The sequence below is a fragment of the Gymnoscopelus braueri genome, assembly GCF_963280865.1.
Source record: "Gymnoscopelus braueri genome assembly, chromosome: 6".
Classification (NCBI taxonomy): domain Eukaryota; kingdom Metazoa; phylum Chordata; class Actinopteri; order Myctophiformes; family Myctophidae; genus Gymnoscopelus; species Gymnoscopelus braueri.
In genome coordinates this window covers 55,459,115-55,484,525 of record NC_137607.1, presented here as the reverse complement: position 1 = coordinate 55,484,525, position 25,411 = coordinate 55,459,115, and the positions used below count along the sequence as shown (strand labels likewise).

The 25,411-nt window shown below is 41.0% G+C and overlaps 2 protein-coding genes across 5 annotated transcripts in view; both read left to right on the top strand.

Moving 5' to 3' along the window:
* Nucleotides 1-23,047, top strand: part of LOC308086533 (importin-13-like) — a gene marked incomplete at its 3' end in the record, with an annotated part of 48,013 nt that extends 24,966 nt beyond the window's left edge. For 2 of the 4 annotated variants that reach the window (XM_080430099.1, XM_080430100.1), the window contains exons 8-23: nt 216-382; nt 1,592-1,712; nt 1,855-2,002; nt 4,482-4,663; nt 4,937-4,963; nt 5,708-5,842; nt 11,771-11,923; nt 12,103-12,183; nt 12,332-12,469; nt 14,546-14,642; nt 17,188-17,240; nt 19,446-19,512; nt 19,681-19,739; nt 19,917-20,006; nt 20,161-20,342; nt 20,702-23,047. In XM_080430099.1, coding sequence (XP_080286225.1) covers nt 216-382; nt 1,592-1,712; nt 1,855-2,002; nt 4,482-4,663; nt 4,937-4,963; nt 5,708-5,842; nt 11,771-11,923; nt 12,103-12,183; nt 12,332-12,469; nt 14,546-14,642; nt 17,188-17,240; nt 19,446-19,512; nt 19,681-19,739; nt 19,917-20,006; nt 20,161-20,342; nt 20,702-20,798 — 1,797 coding nt within the window. Of the gene's footprint in view, nt 1-215; nt 383-1,591; nt 1,713-1,854; nt 2,003-4,481; nt 4,664-4,936; nt 4,964-5,707; nt 5,843-11,770; nt 11,924-12,102; nt 12,184-12,331; nt 12,470-14,545; nt 14,643-17,187; nt 17,241-19,445; nt 19,513-19,680; nt 19,740-19,916; nt 20,007-20,160; nt 20,347-20,701 lie in introns of those variants that run through there. The other 2 variants (XM_080430101.1, XR_013933254.1) reach the window with 2 other exon arrangements.
* A 376-nt stretch (nt 23,048-23,423) lies between these two features.
* pfas (phosphoribosylformylglycinamidine synthase) overlaps nt 23,424-25,411 on the top strand; it is a 32,520-nt gene continuing 30,532 nt past the window's right edge. Inside the window, exon 1 of the mRNA XM_080430841.1 lies at nt 23,424-23,499. The gene's annotated coding sequence lies outside the window, so the exon portion shown is untranslated. The remainder of the gene's footprint in view (nt 23,500-25,411) is intronic.

The following is a 25,411-nucleotide window of genomic DNA, read 5'->3' as shown; positions in this document are numbered from 1 at the left end:
AGGATGAATGGTGCAGTAGAAAAATGTCATAACTCCATCCCGGGTCCGCCACAGCTAAAAACGCGCGGCAATAGGCCTTGCGCTAGATCAGCGCAGAGAATCACATTGCAGATCTCACCAAAAAAAAAAGTCATGAAATGTATTCTGTCCTGAACGGCACGCTCAAATCTTTCTTCTGTCGCCTTCTTCTTCCCTGTTGTTGTTGTTGTGTTCAGGATGAAATCATGTCGTTTGAGTCAGAGAGGCAGGCGGTGTACCTGCAGGTCTACAGGCCAGTCTACTTCCAGTTGGTAGACGTACTGCTGCATAAAGCCCAGTTCCCCTCCGACCAGGAATATGCATCCTGGTCCTCAGACGAGAAGGAGCAGTTCAGGATCTACAGGTACGTGTGTGTGTGTGTGTGTGTGTGTGTGTGTTAGTGTTGATTTTGACACCAATTTTTTATTTAGTTTTAGTCATAGTCTTTTGAATAAAATTCCATTTCGTTTTAGTCATATTTTAGTCACCTGATTTTTTTTAGTTTTTGTCTAGTTTCAGTTGAAAAAATATAAGATTATAGTCGACTAAATCTACAGTTGATTTAGTCGACTAAAATGTATTTTGGCGGTGCCGTAATGGCTGATTTTACACTCGATTGCATGCTGAAAATAGCCGATCTACAAGCTCACAACGCGTCGCAGCGCGACGAGTTGTGAGCTTGTAGATCGGCTATTTTCAGCATGCACACCCTAGCGCAACCAAGCATAAAATGACTTGTCTTAGTTCTACTAGATCTCTTCTCCACTAGTCTCTCTCTAACATTTTAGTCTTGTTTTTATTTGTTGACGAAATTGTCAATATATTTAGTCTTAGTTTTAGTCATCATAGCTTAGTTTTTATTTGGCTTTTATTTAGTTTTCGGCAGTGAAAAAAGGTAGTCGACGAACATTTTTCTTCATAGTTTTAGTCGACGAAATCAACACTGGTCTGTGTGTGTGTGTGTGTGTGTGTGTGTTCAGGAACTACAGCTGTGTGTGTGTGTGTGTGTGTATATGGCCAATTGGGCATGTCTGTGTGTGAACGTATCTCCATGTGAATGTCTGGTATTTGCGTGTGTGTGTGTGCGTCTACTCTACTCCCATGTCTGTTAGTGTCCGCAAGGCAAAAAGATGGTATTTACAGTTAGTGTCTCAGAGATGATGATGAGTGCTGACAGGGTGACTGGTCAGCAGAAGAGTGTTTTTCCTCTAATACACTGAATGAACTGGAAGCTGAGAGCACACATACTGCTGTGTAGTTCAGTTATTTAGCACCTTGTCACTGTCATCCCAATTTTGGGCATGTCATTGTGAAAGAGTCAAAATCAAAAATAGCAGATCTACAGTGCAAAACGCATCAGATTATAGATGGGCTATTTTTGCAATTCTGGAATCTTGTTTTGGGTTAAGTGGATAACACCACTAGGACAGATCTACACACAAGGGTTTTGAGATCACCTACTGGACTAGTGTATAATGTCTGTTTTGTGTCTTGAATTAAAGCGGTAATTACAGAGGGGGATCAGTAAGCGTAAGAGAGAAGAATGAATAAGAGTTGTTTGTGTGTGTTTCAGAGTGGACATCTCAGACACACTTATGTACGTGTACGAGATGCTTGGGGCGGAGCTGCTTAGCAATCTTTATGACAAACTGGGAAGATTGCTGACCAATACAGAGCAGCCCACGTCGTGGCAGGTTAGACTCACACATTTGTATGCACACTCACTCACTCTAATGATGATTAATAGCAGCAAGTTGAATGTCAAGTATTATCTCGTGTATTCTCTCTGCATCCTGCTACAGCATCTCTGTTTGACCATGTGTTCTCCCTCTGCAGCACACAGAAGCTCTGCTGTACGGATTCCAGTCCATAGCGGAGACGATAGATGTGAATTACTCAGACGTGATCCCCGGCCTGATAGGACTCATTCCCAGAATCACCATCAACAATGTCCAGCTGGCTGACACCGTCATGTTCACTATAGGTGAACGACCTTGTGCCATTGTAAAGTTAAAGGATGCTGTCTGTTTTTCTTCATTTTTCACATTTTGTTTCCACAAAAATGTTGTCCATATCGCAGCGTTGATTTCGTCGACTAAAACTATGACGAAAAATGTTGGTCGACTTTTTTCACGGACGAAAACTAAATAAAAACTAAGCTATGATGACTAAAACTAAGACTAAATATATTTACTATTTCGTCAACAAATAAAAACTAGACTAAAATGTTAGGGCGAGAGATCCAGTAGAACTAAAAGACAAGTCATTTTATGTTTGGTTGCGCTCGGGTGTTGCGCTCTGAAAATAGCAGATATACAGTAGATATATACAGTAATGTAAATCTGCTATTTTCAGCATGCAACCAAGTGTAAAATCAGCCATTACGACGCCATCAAGGCACCACCAAAATACATTTTAGTTGACTAAATCAACTGTAGATTTAGTCGACTATAATCTTATGATATTTAGTCGACTAAAACTAGACAAAAACATATCAGATGACTAAAATAGGACTAGAACTAATTGAATTTTATTCAAAAGACTTTGACTAAAACTAAAAAAAAAAATGCTGTCAAAATCAACACTGCCATATCGTGAAAATCCTGTTAGCATGAAAACTGTTCAAAATGTAACCTAGTGTTCTATTTTATGAGATTTATATTGTTGACGTTGACATCGATTGTAACCTTGACCCTAGAACCTTTCGATCCAAAAGTTAATTATCTCTTCAGGGCAGCCTACTGTTAATTCCTGCCAGGTTTCATGAAAATCTGCCCACCTGTTCTTGATTGTGACCTTGACCGTTGAACTTTTTGACCCGACATGTCTTTGGGGCAGCCTGTTGATCATTCCCGCCAACATTCATGAAATGAGCCCATCCATTACTCAACTTATTTTGATCACAGACAGGCGCAAACAGGAGCGATTAACATGCCCTGCCATGCGTTGCTGCGGGCAGGCTCGTGATTTTTTTATAGCAGCTGAAAAGACATTCTGCATTAACCTATTAAAACCAAGAAAGCATCTGTGTCATTTTAGATTTTTAGCTATATATATGCCTTGGTAACATACGCTTTTCAGAAAACTGTTAGGATTTAGAAGGCGTTTGTAGAATCGGCCTCAGGTCTCAATAAAATCCTTGCGTATTGTCTGATTAGAATCTTTCCACATATTGCTGGGTATATGCATATCTATATATCTATATCTATATAGATAGATATATATTGCATATCTTCAGGGTTGCAGAATGATACTAGTCTGATGACACAGAGATTTCTATTATAATGAAGTGTAATATTTGCATTTTTGCAGTTATACAATATTGTTTCATACAGCACATTTTCATGTAACCATGTAATGGATCATGTCGGTGGAGCCAAATGTGAAAAAAAAGAATGCTGGCGCTAGTCCTTTATACTTAACCCCTTAAGACCTGAAGCTGATTCTAGAAATGTCTTCTAAATCCCAACAGTATTCTGAAAAAACATACATGTTTCTATATCAGTGGTGCTCAAACCTTTTCATGTCAAGGACCCCCCATCTCAAAATATTTTGTTCCAGGGACCCCCATAAGCAAAGATTTGAGTTTAAAATGCTTTAAAATAATATATATTCCAAGATTTGCACACATGTTCACGATTTTTCACAAATAGCAGATCTACAAGCTCGTAGCGCAGCACTCGGTGCCGCGCTATGAGCTTGTATATCTGCCAAAGTGTAAAATAATGCTTTTTAGCTCTAATAAAAAATTTTGTTCCAGGTCTTAATGGGTAAATAGCAAAGAACCTGAGGGGTTGTCTGTGTAAGGTCAACCATGAAGGGATTATTATCAGTCATTTCACCGCTCATTCTCATCTTTTAACACATTGGGTGCCAGAGGTTTATTAAAATATTATACTTTGAGTGCCAGGACTTTTTAAACATTTTGAACCTTTTTCAAGTAGTCACAAAATATTTTCAGTGATCACCGTCCTCACGGTGATCCCCTCATTAAACACATACAGGTCTCGTACAATCGGGGGGAAAAAATTTAAAACATTCGGAAATCCATTCCATAGTTGCAGCCAGTTGAAAATAGTTAAATTAACATTGTAAAAAAAAAAAGTGCACAGGAGCCGAGATACAGGTTTTTGAAGTCATAAGTTAACCAGGAGGTGGATTGGAGTCTAAATCTTGTAGGAGTGATATTTCCTGTTGCTGTGAAGGGAAAAAAAAAAAAAAAGTAATTTTTTTTTCTTTTTTTTCAAAAACCGTATATATACGGTTTTGGCACTCAACGTTAGTATGCGCAAAACCGTATATATACGGTTTTGGCACCCAATGTGTTAAGATACTCTGGAAGATGTAGGATTCTCATTCCATTGCCCAGTTTATTCCGATCTTTCCGACTTTTTCTGTCTTGGTGCTTTACATACTGTGTGTGTGACGTCTCCTCATATGTGAACTCCTGTAACCCCTGCTAGGCGCTCTGGCAGAGTGGCTGGCAGATCACCCAGTGATGCTGAGCAGTGTGCTGCCGCTGGTGCTCCAGGCCTTAGGGAACCCAGACCTCTCCGTTTCCTCCGTCTCCACACTGAAGAAAATCTGCAGGGAGTGTAAATACGACCTGCCGCCCTATGCAAACAACATAGTAGCTGTCTCTCAGGTGCGCTTCAGTGTTTGTGTGTGTGTGTGTTGTCCCATATGGGCATGTTTCCTGGTCAGCCTAAAAACAAACAAAAAAAGATTGTTTTGTCTTCTGTTTAGTCTAAACATCAAAGCTAATGGTAATGTGATGAAAGCAGTTGATGTATTTTTAACCCCTAGATATGAATCCTGTTGTTTTTGTGGTTAACGTTCATGGCTAAATTAAGTTTATTTTTCCAAGTTCTTAAAAATGTACCTACACCTCTCTCACACATCCCTCGTCTCTCTCCAGGAGGTGCTTATAAAGCAGATCCACAAGGTCAGTGTGCCCTCTCTCCATCTTTCTGTTTTGGTATTCATCTTAATTCATTGAGTGCCATGTTTCACGTGTTTTTGAAAAAATATATAAAATAATCAATCATTATCTGAAGATTTGCAGCTCCATCCACGTTTAACTTATAACTGAAAAAGGCTGTATCTCGCTTCCTAAGCACTTTTTTTTTTTTTTAATCAAAATCGTACTGGCCAGAAATAGCCAGAAATAATTCTGGCACTCAGTGAGTTAAAAGCTTTTGGCAGTGCTGTGTCATTTAATATTGCAAAGAAACATTACTAAATTCTAATGCAGTCTAGGTAAAGAACCAATGTTATTTATTATTTGTATACATATTTAGTTAATTTTATATTAAAAAAATATGTGAAATATATTATATATACATATTATATATATAATATTTGAAAAGATGTCTGAAATATAACATAATGTAATATCAATATGTCTAAATATACCGTGTGTGTGTATGTATGTATAAATAAATAAAAAATTGGGGTCAAGGATATATTTTGTGGCTGAAATATGTATGAAAAATAGAGTTCATATGCCATCTAGATCAGTGCTACTGAACAGACTGCTGCTTGGCAAATTGCATTCACCTTCAGGTCTGAATGAGTGAGTGAAAAAGCAGTACTCTGCGTTCCCATGACCAGAGTTGAGAACCACCAGTGAAGAAAAATATTTCATGTCAGCGGAATTTTCAACCGTCGTCGTCTTTTGTCCCCGCAGACCAGCCAATGTATGTGGCTGATGCAGGCTCTCGGGTTCCTGCTCTCCGCTCTCCCGGTCGAAGAGATCCTGAGAAACCTCCACTCGCTCATCACCCCCTACATACAGCAACTGGAGAAGCTGGCCGACGAGACAGTGAGTACACACACCTACGCTGTCACACGTACATGCACACAGAGTAGGTGCACTTGAACTGCAGCCATCGGAGCAGGCCTTAGAAACACTCCCACTCTCACACACACACACACACACACACACACACACACACACACACACACACACACACACACACACACACACACACACACACACACACACACACACACACACACACACACACACACACACACACACACACACACACACACACACACACAGTGTAGGTATAGCTGGACTGCGGCCATCAGAGCAGGCTTTGTCTGTGTGGAATCACCGCAGTGGAACATTTCTCTGTGGGACCAGATTGGAATTGACCCTGTACGATGGTCTGGTGATTCACTGGGCAGCAGCACAAACACTTGCACATATTATCAATAATGCAGGTGCCCTCACATGCTCGCGTGTGTGTACACACACACACACACACACAATACTGTACATGCATAATACATGCATGCATATACAGTACATGCATGCATGCAAACAAACACACAGGAGCAAGCGGGTGTGAGAATTATTCAATATACCCATTCAAAGAAAAATGCACTAACCCTATTAAAATGTCAGCTGTAGAGCCGGTGTGAGCTGGTTGCTATAAATATGGAGTTGACTTTATCCGAAAATACAGAGGCTGACATATCTGTGTGAAACAAAATAGGGACTCACTTCCCCGTACCCATTGTTCTGTCATCGGCAAAAAGACCTCTACAGAGGTGAATAGAAACGTCGATTTAGATCAAGCTTTTTATCTCTCTCGTCTCTTCCTTTCTTTCCGTTTCTCTCTTTCTTTCTGCCTGAACGTCTTTTCAATATATCGCTCCCTTTCTCCCTCTCTCCCTCTCTTTTATCCCCCTATCTTCTTTTTCTTCCCTGACTTGCCTCCCTGGTCTCATTGTTTTTTTTTCTGTCTGGGTTCTTGATGTATGGCCATGACATCAGACTAGGAAATCAGGTACTGTGTGACTGGAGGCTGACAAATGGTGGCACCTAGCGGGGACACTTGTCAGGTTACCTTCCTTCAGGGACGGGGCAGCCATGATGGTAGTGGTGGGGCTTCTTTAGCCCTTTAACACATTGACGGCCAGAGGTTAATCTCATAATGTACTCACCAGTGCCAACGTTTTATTGTTGTTTTTTGTTTTTTTCACGTCGCCATAGATCTTGTTAAAATCCTTAAGATTGAGCCGTACACGGTCTGTTTACATCGGCGACATCTCCCTGCGTGTACCAGTCCAAACCACGTGTCAAACGGGGTATCCATGTTGTAGTTAGAACGGTTTAGGTTAAACAGTGATCAGCGAGGAGAAAAAACTACAGGAAGAGAATTAAGTTTCAGTGTGCGCTTTAGAATGGGAGCCGGCGTGATCGTCAAAACCGGATCCCAAATAATTCTGTTTCCGGTGGTGTTACAATGAAATGTGCCGTACTAGAAAATTGAAAAAAGTTTTTTTTTTCGAAAAAAAGGAAAAAGCACCACAGCCCGTAGGCTACGGGATCGGCGCTTTACCGTTGGATTTAACGGCCCGTAGAACTACGGGCCCGGCGGTCAATGTGTTAAGACCTGGAACGCATCTGTGTCACTTTTTGATTTGAGCTAAAAAAGCATTATTTTACACTTTGGCTATTCAAAAATAGCAGATCTACAAGCTCGTAGCGTGGCACCGAGTGCCGCGCTACGAGCTTGTAGATCTGCTATTTTTGAAAAATCGTGAAAATGTGTGCAAATCTTTGAATATATATCGTTTTAAAGCGAACATTTTTTAACTCAAATCTTTGCTTCTGGGGGTCCCTGGAACAAGATGGGGGTCCGCGACCAAACACATATCATTTTGGGGGTCCTTGACATGAAAATGTTTGAGCACCACTGATATAGAAACATTTGTTTCAGAATACTGTTGGGATTTAGAAGACATTTGTAGAATTGGCTTCAGGTCTTAATGGGTTAGAACAGAGGTCTTCAACAGGGGGTCCGCGACCCCTAGGGGGTCCGCGGAGGTACTGCAGGGGGTCCGCAAAATTGTTGTTTGATCAAACAATATTTTTTATTGAAAAAAAAAAAAAAAACCTTTTGTCAAATTGTCTTTAAACATAACATGAATCCATAGCAAACAGATAAATGGAGGCACAATGCACAATAACATGGTATGTTTATACATATTTTGTAGAGATTTTTTTATATTTTGCACACCTACTGGGGCAGGTGCGTAGGAGCAGGCAATATAAAACACAATTTTATACATAAATATACAATGTATGTGGTAGCCCCCCCTACCCTACGAGGTAGGGGGTCCCTGCTCCATCTCGCCATCAGTTTGGGGGTCCCTGGCCTGAAAAGGTTGAAGACCCCTGGGTTAGAACAAAGTTGAGACTTGCATACTGTATATGAGCATGTACCGAATGTCATATGATGCCACATCATGCCAGTATATAAGAGATGTGCTGTAGTAAACCAGGCGCACTGTCCTAAGATCGGACATAAAGTGCTCCTGTGGACGGGACAGGCACGGTACATTTGTGGTCCTGGATGTATTCTACAATGGGAATTCATTGTCCTTGACCCAAACCAGAACTCCAGTGACAGTTAAATTTAGACACGGTTATAAAGGGAAAATCTGATAGTTCTGTTAAAGGACAACTTTGTTTTTTATACAACCAAGGTTTATGTTTTAGCTTGTAATTAAAGTAAATAAAAGATGAGTGTTAAAAATGTTTAATTTACTGCTTTCTATAGTTTTAGCAATTTTCGCGATCTTTTTTTACAGTGGGCGGGGGCATTCTGTCCGGTGGCTAAATATGTATTTTTTTACACAATAACCCGGCGATTTCTTTATTATCATTTACAGTAGCTCTTCTAGCCCCCAATAACTCACATCTGGCCATCAAAGACCACGGGACCTTTTTTATTGTGTAAAAAATACATATTTAGCCACCTGCCCGAATGCCCCCACCCACTGTAAAAAAGATTGCAAAATTACTAAAACTATAGAAAGCATCTTTTATTTACTTTAATTACAAGCTAAAACATAAACCTTGGTTGTAAAAAAAACAAAGTTGTCCTGCTCCACAAGTTTAAAAGAAAAAAAGAAAATTACGTTTATTAGGGTGAATTTAAATGTATGCATTTGTTGTTTTGCAAAAGTCCCCAAATCATGGTGTCTTTAGGTATTGTCTCCTCTTATGGTACAATTTGTAAGGTGTATTGCCATGACTACACAGTTATTCTAATTCTGAGAATGTTAAAATGGAGGGTCCCACTGTCACCTCATTGAAATGAGATGTGATACCCTGGAACTCAGCCAGGGAATTGACTGGCCGCATAGCAGCGACATCCTGCATTTGAATCAGACTTTTAATACCTGTGTCGTATGTCACCACCCCATCAGCGTCACCATTGTACCGTCTGCATAAACAAATAAGGGGATAATATATGAATATAGGAAAGATAATAACAGTGTTGAAATGCCAGTGGAATTGCATTAGGGGATGGATATGTTTGAACGTGTGCAGCAAAAGTGTGTGTGTGTGTGTGTGTGTGTGTGTGTGTGTGAGAGAGAAGAGCGAGAGAGAGAGTGTGAGGCAGACATGGCTTCTTTTTTCATCGTCCTATGCCACCACTAGGTTACCATGGAGACCGAGCAGTAGCACTGATTAACTGCTTACCCTGCTAATGAAGCCTTAATTACTGTTGTTACCCAGGGGGAGGATACAATGTATGTGTGTCCATCTATGTATGCTCACGTGTGTGTGTGTGTGTGTGTGTGTGTATGTGTGTGTGAAACTTGTGTATGCCCTGTATGCATGTGTTCTGTTGTGAGTGTGTGTTAGAAAGACAGAATAAGTATATAAACAGGGTCCCCACGGTCATGAAATTCCTGGAAATATTTTGAAATAAAAATTACAAAAATCCAGTACTGGAAAAGGTTTGGAATTGATCAAAGGTCCTGGAATTTATCAAGGGTCCTGGAAAAATATTTGGCTATGCATTGTTTTTGGCTATTGATTTTGTTAACACAAAACATTTTCATAAACATGTATAACATTACACGAAATATGTAACATAAGTAGTTTTTCGCCGAACGGGCTGTGTGATGGCGGCCTAATGTATGTCTCAATTGTTAGGTTGCACTGCATAGGGTGCCAGGTTGGTGTCACGTGATAAAAAGAACAGAGCTACAAGCTCACAACGTGCTGCAGCGTGATGATTAGTTAGCTTGTAGAGCTGTTCGTTTGTCACGTGACACCAACCTGGCAACTTGTGCAGGTTGTGTGTTTGCTGTCCCAACAAACAATTGCGAGCAACATGTGAATAGTCGGTGAAGCGTAAACAAACGCAGTTAAAATATATATATATAAAATCGGTTGAACTAGTAGTATGATCCACAATGCCAGGGAAATGTTTGTTTAATAATTTGTGGCTTACAAATGAAAAGTTTAAAGACTGGGTAAAGCGAGAAGAGGACCCGAATAGAGCTGGCTGCAAGTTATGCCACAAATCTTAGCCGGATACTGTACTGTTCCTAAAATAAATGGCACTTTAAATTTACCACTCTTGATTTGTTTACATAATTATGTTCATCCCTCCTCGTGTCTGACAGTGTCCTCTTGTTGAAAACGTAATAGGAAAAACATAGGAAAACCTACAACAAAAGTGTAATTTAAAACATCCTTGCATCCTTCATTACTTTTAAATTCATAAATGGGGCAAATGCAAGGCAATATTATTTAAAAAAAATAAGTCATACGGATGCCATAATGAGTCTTGTATTCCACTGAGCTATGCCCTAATTTTGCACGAAATTTTTAATGGAATTGTACCATGCTATATTCTATGCTTTATTTTTGCTACACTGCCTATCTTTGGGCATTGTACATAGGAGTAAGAGACACATTATTGCGCTGAATGATTGTTATATAGGCCTGGAAATTGGGCTAAATATTCTGGAAAAGTTTTGGAAAAGTTTTGGAAATTCATTGCTAAAAATGTGTGGGGACCCTGTATAAAGGAGGTATTGGAGAATTAAAGATGGTCTACATTTGATGCAGCACCTTTTCCAAAGTATGCTTCACAGTCATTCAGACATTCACACTGTTGGCTGAGTCATTCCAAGGTTCCACCCTTCTCGCAACTAAGGATCAGTTAGGGCACTGGTTCTCAAAGGGGGGGGGGGGTGTGTGGTCCCCCAGGGGTCCTTGAGGGCGTTCCAACCAAGGGGTCTCTGGCAAAATAAGGAACAGTCTAATCACTTCGACCCTATGTTATAACTTAGGCTATTCGAAAATAGCCTACAAGCTAAGCTATTTGTAGGCTAAGCTCATAACGCCTCACATGTCAGCTGGTAGATCTGCTATTTTTTAAACATGTTGAAAAATTGCATCAAATTTGGAATAACCTTCATTTACGGCACAAAATCTTTTCAGTGGGGGTTCTGCAGCCAAATACATAGCAATTTGGGGGTCCTTGACATGAAAATGTTGGTGATTCAGTGTCTTGTTCAGGGACACCTTGACCTGATGCCAGGAGGTGTGGCGATTGAAATGGGAACCATCCGATTCCCAGTAAACCGCTGTCCCTTCTGAGAACTCTGCCGCCTCATATCTCTTTTACATCTGCCACTTCTTGGATTGCCTCTGTTTTAACCACTTTAAAACAAATAATAGGTCTTAAATTGTTAATTCTTCCTGTGTCTAATGAATTCTGGTACACCTTTTCATAATACAAGTGCAGGTTTAGTATTATACTACTGCAGGCTAAACTCATGTTCTGTATCATTTCACCAGATTACAAACACACAAGACACATACTAATGCAAATGCAAAAATCAGTTGTAGCAAATCATGCTTTCAAGTCATCACTAAATAACCATTCCCTTTGTTTCATTTCCTTCTCCTCTCGTCTCCCTTCAGCCTAATCCGTCCAATAAGCTAGCAATCATCCACATCCTGGGCCTGCTGTCCAATCTGTTCACAACGCTTGACATCAGCAAGCAGGAGGACGAATCCGGGGAGGGCTCAGCGCCGCCTGTTAAAACAACACCGCCCCCACCCGGACCAAACCCGGTCAGTCAGAGAAACCAGCACCATTAGCAGCACCTTCAGAATCATCATCGTCATCGTCATCATCATCATTAGAATTATGAGGCATCAGTGTTATTGCTAACAATGTGTCGTATGCAGCTCTTCCTTATTTATGGCTATGGTTTCCTTCAATTCTGTGTGTGTGTGTGTGTACTTGTCAGGTGGTGGTGGTGTTGCAGCAAGTGTTTGCTCTCATACAGACGGTGCTCAGCCAATGGCTCAATGACTCACAGGTAGTAGAGGTGAGTCTTACACACACACACACACACACACACACACACACACTCTTTCAAAGCCTGCCTGTACGTCTTGTCAGTCAGTGTGCTTCTAATGGGATATTATGACCTTTCAATAGTACTATACTACTGCATATGTCTGCGTGTCCCTCAGGCGGTGTGTGCCATCTTTGAGAAGTCGGTGAAGACTCTGCTGCACGACTTTGCTCCCATGCTGACTCAGCTGAGTGAGATGCTGGGACAGATGTACAGTACTATACCTCAGGCCTCGGCTCTGGACCTCACACGACAGGTACATGCACGCACACACACACACACACACACACACACACACACACACACACACACACACACACACACACACACACACAGTGTGTATTTAACCCATTAAGACCGGGAACGCATCTGTGTAACCTCTTTAACCATTATTTTTATACTTTGGCTATTCAAAAATAGCAGATCAAAAATAGCAGATCTACAAAATCATAACGCGGCACCAAGTACATAAAATTCCAGGGACCCCCAGAAGCAAAGATTTGGGTTCATAATGTAGTTTCCAAAAAATATATATTCAAAGGTTTGCACAAATTTTCACGGTTAAAAAGAAATAGCAGATATGCAAGCTCATAGCGCGGCACTCGGTGCCGCGCTATGAGCTTGCATATCTGCTTTTTTGAATAGGCAAAGTATAAAATAATGGTTATAGGCTAAAAATCTAAAATGACACAGATGCGTTCCCGGTCTTAGAGGGTTAAATACATAATATTACATATTCTATACTGTGCAAGTCGTTTATTGGCACGGTGGCTCAATGGTAAGTACTGTTGCCTCACAGCAAGAAGGTCCTGGGTTTGTGACCATCTGGGGCCTTTCTGTGTGGAGCTTGCATGACAAACTCTTGCCAGGAGCCGGTCCCTGGCCACCAGTGGAGGTTTACCCAAGCGCTCTTAATAGTTAGGATGGGTTAAATGCAGACAATGAATTCATATAGCAACTAGAAATATAAATACAATAAAAACATTTCTATAGCAGTTTCATATAAAGTAAGTGTGCTTAAATCATTCAGTGCCAATTAAATAAAAACATAATTGCGTACTCTGCCAGCGATTTTTAAATTTTCTTACCTTTTTCAAGTACGGTAGTCACAGAATATTTATCTCCAGTATGATCGATCCCCTGGTGGTTGCTAATCACAGCGGGTTTCACTGTGCTTCCGAGGGGGAAAAAAATGTCATCGCGACCTCCCCGTTCAATTTCATACGCCTTTGAAAATAGAATGTCTCGGCCAAAAATACATAGTAAAACAAAATTACACAGGAGCCGAGATGCAGCCTTTTTAAGTAATAAGTTAACCAAGAAGTGAATGGAGCAGCAAATCTTCGGATCACGATATCTTGGGTTCTGAAAGTTTTTCCCCCAAAACACGTCAATGGCACTGAATGAGTTAACATAGTCTATAGCAGTGTATCAACCCTGGCAAACGTCCCAATTTTGGGCCGGGGCTACTGCTGAGGTGTGCCGCGCCGTTTGAAGGAGGTTTGAAAAAAAAAATCATTTTGATTTTTTTTTTTTTTAAACAATAATAATAATCAGGCATGCAAACAGCCCCGAGGTGAAAAGGGTGACAACATGCTGTTTTTTTCGGGTCAGGTGTCACACTATTGCCCTATTTGGATTCAAAACGGCTAGTGGAAGCTGAAAAGCTACAAGTTTGCATGTCTGAATAATGCAAAAACAGAAATATTTGTTTGCATTTGCTTTTTTTCTCCCCCATATATTTTCATGATAAAAAAGTGCGTATCGTATCGAAATCGTATCGAAGTTGTGAGCCCAATATCGTATCGTATCGTTTCGTGAAATGTGAAAATCGGCACACCCCTAGTGTGTGTATATAGATATACCGTATATATATATATAATTATATATACCGTATATCTACTGTAGGTGTGCCCTGGGATTTTTTCGCTATGCCAGGTGTGCCTTGGCACAAAAAAGGTTGATAGACACTGTCTATAGGTCATCAAGCTTGAGATAACTAGTATTTGCTCTGCACTTACTCATAAAGTATAATATCATTTTTAGCACACAATGTTGTATTGATGCTTTGTCCTAACATTTCAAGCCATTCAAAAAATGAATCATAATGTTCTGCTGTTCTACAAAATAGAAACCCCTTGAATTTTGTAAATATTTATTTTTGTTTGTATTTTTATGAAGATTTCATGTTTTTCTGTAATCAGATTCAACAATAGCACAACAGTAATTCATTGCAATAACTAATCAGTAATACGTTGTGGAGAGCATGTACCCTACAGGGTTAGGGCTACCAGCTGTGGCAGTGTTTTGATTGGCAGTCTTGACGTTTCAGATGGTGCATATCTTTGCCAGCGAGACAGCTCACTTCCCACCCATCAAGGCTCTATTTGAGCTGGTTACCTCCATTACGCTCTCCATCTTCCAGCAAGGTATGGGATCCAGCGGGGGAGAGGGCTGTGAACAGTGTGGGAAAGGTGTCTGTTTGGGTTATTTGTAGATATGTGACGACTTCATTTTCTTTTTTTGGTGGTGGTGTTTTTTTGTTTTTGTTTATATGCCAGAGGTTTGGGAGGAAGTTTTATGTCAAATGTAGCAGTGGGGTGTGGGGAGAAAACATGAGCAAGTTCTTCCTGCTGTTCCCTAGGATTTTCTCACTGTGTGTGTGTCTGCTGCGATCCACTTGAGATTGACGTTCTGTTTCCCACAAAACAAAACCAGGGATATTAAAATAGCTCGGCCCCGGGGCAACTTTTGACATTGACAAGCGGTCAGGGGCCCAGCTGCTTTTGTTAACAGTCAGCCCTTCAACGTATGCAGGTATTACTCATTATTCGGAGTGAGATGGCAGTGCAGGTCTTTATGACATTGCCTTTCTGAAGTGAGTAAAATGCAAAAGGGTCTTTTCAAAAGGAAAGATTACCTCTGCACCATTCAGTGATTAAATCATTTTCATGCCATAAATCTCTCATTTGAGATTGTTAAAATAACATTAAGAACAACACAATGTTTATTTCCATTGATGTTTGACTGATAGCATTATATTATATTTAATGTATTATATACAAGATACCCCTATCAAAAACACTTTGATTTTACAGTAGGTCGCGGACACATGAAAATACATTTCTTACAATCTTCCCAAGGGCCACTCGGAAGACTTCCTTCGGCTGCAAGAGGCCCCCGGGCCAGACTTTGTAGCTGTCACACTTGAAAGTATAGGATATCACCCGGATGATATTACATTCAGCATAAATCTGAGTGTAATCGTACCTATATGTTCTAGAGAACTCTATGCCTGCTGACTTCCTCTCCCCTTTTTGTTGTCTCCCTCATCTGCTCCTCTCCTGCTTTAACTGGTTGAGTAATAGCAGCTCAGCCTTCACCTCTTTAACCCTTTTTTGACTGAGCAGGTGCCTTTTAACATAACAGTGCAACCAGCACAGTATCACTGTAACAACAGTAGCTTTTTCAGTTGCCACAGTCCAGTTGGTGCTGGTGGGACCAGAGTTGGCCACTCCGTTGCAGTCCTCTGAACAAGCCCTGTGTCTGATCTTAAAGGGGAACAATGGAACTTTCCAAATAAACAAACATGCTTTGTGTACATTGGTTTATATACAAAACGGCAGTTAATTGAGCACCGTATGTGTTTGAACCCCCAATAAAGGTTGAATGTTTGAAAAGAAGTACATTGCTACAATGTTTATGGACGGATTTCAGTTCAGGGCCTTGCCCCGTGGTGCTGCCCCACCCCTTGATTGATTGACCGGATAGATTCAATGTATCTCAGGTAAACGGGCTCCCTGACAATCTTGCATCCACCGTTGGCCTGCTACAGTACATCTCTTAGAAACCTAAATTGTCCAATGCAAGCTCGGCAAAAACTAAAACGTGCACATGCTGGAATGCCTAGAGGTGGTTGCATAGGCTGGCTGTTCCTAAATTTGTGTTCTACATCATCCTACGTCATCCCCTGTGTGCGACGCGTGCTGGGTCATACAGAATGTGACACACAACTCTGTTGGACCCGACTTGGCGTAGCACACTTTTGTTTAAAAAAAAAGAAAGGGTATCCAAAAGTTTCATTGTTCACCTTTTTTTTTAATGGGGAGCTGTGTGTGGAAGAGGGTCAGAAGGGACAATGTGCAGGGATCTCATGTGGCGTTTGGGAACAAATAAAGCTGGGCAGACACTGCAAGTTTGTTCATTCTGATTATTACACTGCTCATCTTCCATGTGGGTTGAGTTCTTCATTGCAAAGGAGAAGTGCCAGTGGTTTCTACAGGAATGTTTGGTTTAAATGTTGTTTACTGTAAGTGTGCATTCCTCACCATCTGTTTGATGTTTAATGTGTCTTGTAGTCTGTGTCCAGCATAAGGGAGGAGGTGTGTGTGTGTACTAGGTTGATCTTCACACTGGTTGCGAGAGAAGGAGATTTGATTAACTGGTTCAGAACTGACCCTTCCCTGTAATCATATTTCCCTTGAGGCACTTGATTTTACATCTGAGAGAGGAAATGTGTGTATGGGGGGGGGGTTATGTGATTTTGGGGGGTTGGGGGTAATGGGAATTATTTGGGTTTAATACCCCTATCTTTCTTCCAAACTGTCACAGTAACAGAGGTGCCTCCTGGGTTCCCACTCCAAACCCACTTTTATTTAATTATTTTTTAGGTTTTTCTTTCCCCTCTCGTTAATTATTTTTATTTTAATCAAAATGACCCATGTCTTCGTCCTCTGCCTGTTTTCCGTTTGTTCTCTGTTTTTCCGAGACTCTGCCAAGCTTCATATGCCCCCCACCCCACCCACCCCCACCCCTCTTCTCCTCTTTGTTCCTTACTCACGTGTGGATTATTTCAATGAAATATTTTTTGTTCTCTTTTTAGTTCCACATGACTGTTGAATCTATTCAGTTGCTGTTTGTATCTTATTCTTATATTCTTATGATTTCTTAAGTTTCATCTTTATTATATTTTAGGACCCAGGGATCATCCTGATATTGTTGATTCATTTATGCAACTCCAAGCTCAGGTGTGTTTTTGGTTTCTTATTTCATCCACTTTGGGTTTCTCTTCTCTATTTCATCTCTCTCCCTCTCTCTGGCTCTCTCAATTTCTCTTTTTTTCTACCTCTCTCTACCTCTCTGTCCTTTTGTTATTGGGTCTACGGGTGACCCATCATGTAGGCAAGGCCGTGGAATGAAGCCTCAGGGGAAATGTTTGAACTAGAGACCAAGTCTCTCCTCAAACGCTCTTTATTCTAACCAAGTCACCTTAAAATATATGTAATGTTACAAATTGTTTATTTAACTAATACTAGGGTCATTAAGATCATACTAGGTTCGTTAACCATTTTCTTTTACCCACACATTGGTATTAATGGGTATCTTTAGCCTAAACCTACAGTTGGTGAGATACTGTATACCCAAGAAAATGTTTTTTTGTAAGTTGTATGCCGTTTCAGTTAGGTCAGTGTAGAGAGAGACAGGAAACCAAGAGCAGAGGGAGAGGAGAGACATAAAAGACAAGAAGCGGGGGTCCGATTAAAATCCAGGTCCTGTGCTCACAAGGAGCTTATGGTCTAAGCCGGGCCACCAGGTACCCCAAGGTCAGGGTCAACTTAATTGTATCCAAAGGTACATTTTGTCTTGCACTTGAAAAGTGCCTATGGCGCAGGGAGATGAAGTGCATATCAGACTTAAGGGCCGTCCACACCAAGCACCATCTATAACTATCACTCATCACTGTTGTCGTTATAGTTGTGATGTTGGTTGGAATGATTTTGAACCCATTAAGCCCGGGAATGCATCTGTGTCATTTTGCTTCTGGGGGTCCCTGGAACAAATATTTTGAGATGGGGGGGGGGGGGGGGGGGGGGGGTCCACGACCAAATACCTATAATTTTGGGGGTCCTTGACATGAAAAAGTTTGAGAACCACTGAAAAAAACATGTTTTTCAGAAACCTGTTAGGATTTAGAAGACATTTGTAGATGCGTTCCCGGATTGAATGGCTTAAAACCATATAGTTATTAGTGCTCGGTATGGATGACCCTTTATACCACACCTAACGACAGGATCCCAGAAATCACAAAATAATTTACATAATCCTGGTTCACGCCCCTTCAGCATTGGAAGGTGAATATGAATAGTCAGACATTATCATAATGGTACTGACTATGGCCAAGATATTTGACTTTGATCTCATGTTGAGGTGGATTAAATCATATAAAATACAAAATAAGAAAAAGATCAACAGTTATTAGTAAGCATTGACGTGGTCAATTAATTCATTTTATAGATACTTAATTCTTTTTAAGAATAGAAGTTAAGGCTGCACACAATATAGAAATACTATTTATCACAGTGTTATTATTTATTGGAATATTATTGACTCAGATGTTATGAACACAAGGAATATGTACAATGTTTTTGAACATCACACAGCCATTGTAGGCGGTCAAATTTCAGATTGATGCGCAAAACCCAGGTGACTAGTTAGAGCCTCAGAGCCAGGCCTCCTCGGAAATCATTCCAGCCCGGAGCCAATCAAAGCCCAAATTAATTAATATTCAACTAATATTAATCAATTAAGACGAATTGGCCGTTATATGTTTTATATTTTTGTCTCCCTTCTTCATTGTTCCTCCTTTGTTTTCTATCTTTGGATAGATCTGACCTTCATCTCTCTCCCTCTCCCCTCTCTCCCTCTCTCCTCTCCTCCATGCTGAATGAGTTCATTATTATGAGATGAGTTGTTATTTCTCTTTATCTGCACATGTTAATTACTTACAGACTTCTGTTGCATATTCAATCCAGACAACCAAAAGTGAGGGGGAAAAAAGTAGTGATTCTAGAGGGAAAAAAACCAAAATGTTGATTTTTCAAAACAAAGCCATCATTACCTTTAGTTTTACTTAAGTTTCCAATGATTTTGAATGTTTGATTTTTTGCAGTTTGTTTGTTATACCCGCTGAGCTCTGCAATGGAGGATCTCTGTATATGAGTTTGGATATAGTATTGTCTAAGACAAAGTGGAGAGAGTAGAGCAGCCTGGTACGCAGATCTGCTCGCAGTCTCCTTATTGTCGTCAGATCTGGTTACCAGGCTTATCGGGTTTGGTGGGAAACAGTGTTTTGAAGGAAGATATGAGTTGGATTTATTTTGGGGGGGCAAGAAGCACCCCTGGGTTCGGGCAACAACAACATACTTTGTTTCATGTTTTTGTCTGCCCTCTAGGCTCTCAAAAGGAAGCCCGATTTGTACTTGTCTGAGACTCTAGACGTGAAAGCAGTGTTCCACTGCGGTAAGTTTTATACTCACACTGAAACGACGTGTTGTGTTGCTCCCATGCCTATAAAACCAGCACCTCATCCTAATTGCAGCTCAAGTTGAAAAATGAATGTTTGACATTTTCCCTTCATTCGTTTGGAATATGTCTACTGATTGCTGCCCACCATATTCCCGTCTCTAGGAATCCTGTCACTCAAATTTCCTGAGGGGCCGACAGTGAAGTCCACGTGCTTGTTTTTTGTGAGCATACATATCTTTCTATCACATCACACATGGCAAAATGACACCTGCTATGCCAATATTGTTTGATAGTTGAAATTCAGTAACATTATTTCTGCTTCATTATACTATATAATGAAGGATAAATCAGGCTAAAGACTGCTGTACGCTGACTGTACCCTTTGCGTCATACCGTAGACGGAGTTGCTGCCCCGCTGCTCAGATGTGCCCCCAGTGGCCAGGGTGGTGCAGGAAGACGGCAAGCTGTTGGTGCAGGCAGTGCTAGAGGTGAAAAGCAAAGGGTTATAACTCACATCATGGCACTACTCATCTCACCGGCACTGCACTGTATTTATGCCTCCCATGCACTTGTCCCCGTTCTTCCCCTCTAATCATCATGTCCCAGATGTAAAATGTCCACTTCACTCTCTTCCCTCTCCAGGGGATTGGGGGAGGAGCCTCTAGGAGTCTGATGGACCAGTTTGCAGAGGTGCTCTTCAGCCTGAACAAGCACTGCTTTGCCCTGCTCTCCGTGTGGCTAAAGGAGGCACTGCAGCCTCCAGGGTTCCCCTCCACGCGGTTGACCACTGAACAGAAAGTCACCTTCTCACAGCAGATACTAAGGTAGTGCACACAGCATAGTCATTGTGGGAAGTGCGTGGGTCGTATCTATATTAAGCCTGAGTTATACTTAGTCGTTCAAGGGAGTCACACACTGAAAATAGCCAGTCTACAAGGCAAGCTCACAACGCATCGCAGCGTGACACGTTGTGAGCTTGTAGATCTGCTACTTTCAGTGTGTGACATCTGTGTGTAACTACGTAAACATCACAATTTACACATGGTATGTTGTTTACACTTGGTTACAGGGTTGGTAGCTAATTAGTTCATCATTTCAGTTGGCCAACCGCATGTTCTTTGCTGCAGGCCTGTCAACCAATTCTATGTGACATCTTTCTTCTGTCTATCTCTACATCCCACAGAGAGCGAGTAAACAAACGGAGAGTGAAGGACATAGTAAAGGAGTTTACTCTTGTGTGCAGAGGGCTCCATGGCACAGAGTACGCAGCTGAATACTGAAACCTGACCCTTGAACTTTGACCTTATCGTGACCTCTGCTCTCAGTGCAAAACAGCTGGATGCTCCAACAATACAGTTTCCCACGAACCCCAACAGTGAACATTTCATTTCACGATTGTAACAATAGCTGCCCCCTCGCCACAACACTAGAGATGGAACCATTCCAGTACAAGCCTGCCATTGGATGAACGGATGAAGAGTGCTATCAGCTCCACAGTGGATTTAGGGAGGCTACTCTCTATGCTCCGATTACTTTTTTTTTCTTTTTTCTTTCTTTCTTTCATTCCTTCGTTCTTTCCATTTTCTGTTTCTCCCTCTATCTCTCACTTTTGAGTATCTTAAATCATTTTTTTGTGTTGAAGAGCCCCGAGCGAACTCCCAGCATGCTCTCTGTTCATGCCTCGTTTCCTCTTTTTTTCTCTCTTTCTGCCTTTTCTAGATCTTCTGTGGCTCTTTAGCTGTTTCCTGGTGTTTAGCATTCTTCTGAAATGGGTTTTCGTACCGTACATAGCTAGTTGATCTCTTATTTATTCAGATGAAATATATAAATGTACTGTATATGTATGCATATATAGAAACATGGGGTTGTCGTTCCTGCAGCTGCTAATGTGAAGAAAGGATGAATGACAGGAGGGTACTCTGCAGACACAAACATCTATACATACCATACACCATATCATGCCCCCCCTGTTCCTTGCATTTGCCAAATTACGTCATGTGAACTCGTTTTTATTTATTTTTTTAGATTTGCCTTTTGTGGGGCAGCTGTCTACAAGTGAACACAAAATGGAAGACCACTTCAGATCATGGGCTATAGGCAGGCAGTTCGTCTGCTCTCCTACCCAGCCTTTATATCTATATATGGGGCTGTACCTCATGTATATACCACACAGTCATAGTAGTCACCCCCTGGATGTAGAATGTGGACTTCATGTATTGGTCCCTTGAGGAAAACAGTGCTGCTTTGGGAGGTGTTAAAGTGAGAAGGCAGGGAGAGGGTAAACAAAGGGGGAGGGGGGGGGGGGTTGGGGCAAGATGGACAGAAGGGAATTGAGTGATCAGAGGAATTAAATAGTCCTGACTTTGGACTGTGTAGTCACTGTAATAATAGGAGATTATTAATTGAGTTGTGCATATTAACAAACACTTTTTGTGCATATTAGGGAACACTTCTGTGTGTGTTTGGGAGGATTTGTGTGTGTGTGTACATACCTGTACATGTATGAATGGTTTTGTGCGCACAGATGTATTGTTTTCCACTTGTTCAGTGCACTTATATTGGACCTACACGTGCATCACTTCCTCCTGTATTTGTAAAAGGAGGGCCCCCCCATCCATTTCAATTTCACCACTCTTCATAAGTTCATAGACTCCTCGTTTTGTTAAAGAGGACTGACCGGGCATGCCCAGTATATCACTAGCATTCACACCCACCTTTTCGCCCACAAAGCTTCCCCGTCATCTGGAATGACTGACCAGTAACCACCAGTGACTAGACTAATCTATCCATAGGTTTTACGATATGTCAAACTGCACACCTACTGCTCTTAACGGACGCTTGTGAACAAGCTACCTGAATCCCTTTCACTCGTCTGGGTGACTGCCTTGGAGAGGGCCAGGAAGGATTAGACGGTAATGTGAAAACAACAGCAACAACAACATGTAAATAGAAAGTAAGGTTGAACAGGAACCAAAGTAAAACAAATCATCTGTGGTCTGCAACCCTCCATATTGTAGAAAGACGTTGATACATTGATGTGACTGCAGCAGCTTAGTTACAGCTATACCGTGTGTACTAAACCAGCAGACATTTGGTGAACACTTGGCCTCAATAATGTGCATTGTGGTCTCTTGACTGCTATCTCAGTTCTAATCCTTCTGGCATATCCAAGGTACCTGCAGACATGTAGCATGTATATGTGTTTTGTGGGGCTGGGGGTGCAGGGTGTAGAGAAATTCACAGAGTGTTGTAACACTGTAGAATGGATTTGTTTTATGTTGAAACTCGAGACAACATGCAGCTCTAGAATTGGCTGTCCTCTGTTTTGTCAGAATTTTAATTGATATAATTGTTGGAAGGTTCATAAAATTGATCCTAGGTTTGACTATATGGGCAGTCTCATTATGAAAACTGGGAAATGTTATGTCACTCTTGCGAAGAGGGTATGGAGGAGGGGAGAGAGATACGAAATGTATATTGTTTCTTTTTTGTACCTTGCTTTAATTTATTAAATATATCTAAGACTGCAGCTCTTTGTGTGGGAGTTGATTATTCCATTTAGTTGACTGGGTCAACTATTATGTCTATTCAACATGAGGGCAGTAAATGGCATCCTCTCGGCACAACTAGCCCAATTTATTTGAATAGTTGTATACAGAAGACAGAGCAGGGATGGATGAAGTACTTGCATGTTTTACTTAAGTTAAAATTTCCAGTAAAGTAAAAGTACCTCAAAACTGTACTTAAGTACAGTACGTGCGTACATGATGTACTCAGTTACACCACTACTGCACAATCGTCCAATTAAACTTGAGAATAAAAAATATGAGGGGGGGTGCACACGCATGCGCAGTTGCGCACACATCCATCCTTGCGCTCACACGTGGGTTCTGCTGAGGAGGATCCTGACTGTCAGTCAACAGGGAAGCGCTGCCTGCAAACCATCAGAACTCCATTCATAACTTCATTTCTGTAAACTGGGTGAGTTGTTTTTTCAGCATCATGTTCCCGCATTACTCTGAAGTTACTTTAAAAACCACTACCTCATGTTGATCGTCCAATACTAGCTCGCTACATTGGTAAAGTGTTACATTGTAGCCAACTTTGCTCTGCACGCACCCATCAGAGACACAAAAACAACGCGTGAAAACAATCCAACTTTCTTTACACAAATCATAGCTATAGGATATTAGCTGCCGCATGTTACTGTATCTAAACGTTTCTATAAATCAATGTAAGACCTAAAGGAGTTGTTCCAGATAGTATGATGTCAGGAAGACATTTAGGCTACTTAAGTTCTCTCTGTTCTCTGCTATGTCAGATGCTAAGCAGTGTTGCCAGATTTTGTGAGTGAAACAAGCCCAAAAGGAATATAAGACAGGTGGGCACTAGACATCTGGGCACCATATTTTTGGGATTGTTGGGCACCTGGAGAGGTGAGCACCAAAACCATCTGTGCACCAGGGACATGTGGGCACCTGGACGAGTGGGCACTTAGGGGTGGAGATAACTGGGCACCTGCATTTTTATGTCTGTTTTTTTCCCCCTATCATTTTATTGTGTACTGTTTAGCTGTTTTCTCTAACCTAGCTTTCAGTTCAGCAATTTTTTTTGTTAAGTTATTTAGGTTACTATACAGTAGGCTACTATTTATCCAAAGAAAATCCATAATTTTATAGTGTGCTGTTCTGTTTTTTTAACAGTCGGCTACTATATTTTTTAGTGTACTGTTTAACAGTACACCTTATTTTGGCAAATACACTCTTATATTGTACTTTGAAACTCTTATAATGTACTTTTGACCTCAGTAGTATTTTGGCAAATAAACTCATATATAGTACTTTTGACCTCGTCGCTGTGCCCAGTTGTCCTGGTGCCCACCTCTCCAGGTGCCCACATGTCCCTAGTGCCCAGATCTCCAGGTGCCCACTCGTCCCAAGTGCCAAGTTATCTCCACCCCTAAGTGCCCACTCGTCTAGCCTACATGTCCCCAGTGGTTTTGGTGACTGCCTGTCCTGTTACCCCCAAAAGAACAAGAAGCGACCAATTTTACCATTTGAGCCACATCAGCTATTTGAAAATATCAGATTTACAGCTGCTATTTTCAAAAATAATCTTGAAACAAACGTAAAAATGTTTAATGTTTTGAACAAAATGTAACAACACCAATCTTGTAAGAGTATCCCTGGCACAAAATCCTTTTAGATGGGGATCCAGGTCTCTGCAGACAAATCTATATTAATTTGGGGATCCTTGACATGAAAATGTTTGAGAACCACTGGTTTAAACAACAAACAGCAAGCACAAATAATATACAATATATAATATACACTTCAGAAACAGGCCCCAAAAAAGCAACCCCCAACTACCAATATTTACAAGCTACTTTACAGAAAAACAAGCCCAAAGTTGCTTACAATAAGCAGACTTGGCAACACTGATGCCAAGCATTGGTCATCAAAGCCAAGCTAGCCTATTGAGTCAGTTGAGTGTGTGCATTATGTGTGTTGTTAACCAATAACACAAATCTGCTGATAGCTATAATTGACCCGTGCGGTGTGTGTGTGTGCCTTGTGAGGCAACAAGCACACAATCAGGATGACCCAATGGTCCCTGGTATGCATGGGGGCAAGAGAATGAACTACTATATAGTATGAACACTTCTACTTCATGGACAAATTAAATATAGTAAATGATGGGTCCAAAAATAAAGTACACTTGGCTTGTACGTACGTTTTGTACAGATATCAGCCAATGTAACAAATTCTAAATCATACAGTATGAACAAGACATCTTGTTTTGTATACATTAACATTTTTATGTTGTTTAGATGACATTAAAGATGGGTTTTTGAAATATATTTGCTCATAACATAAACACTTACGTTATAACA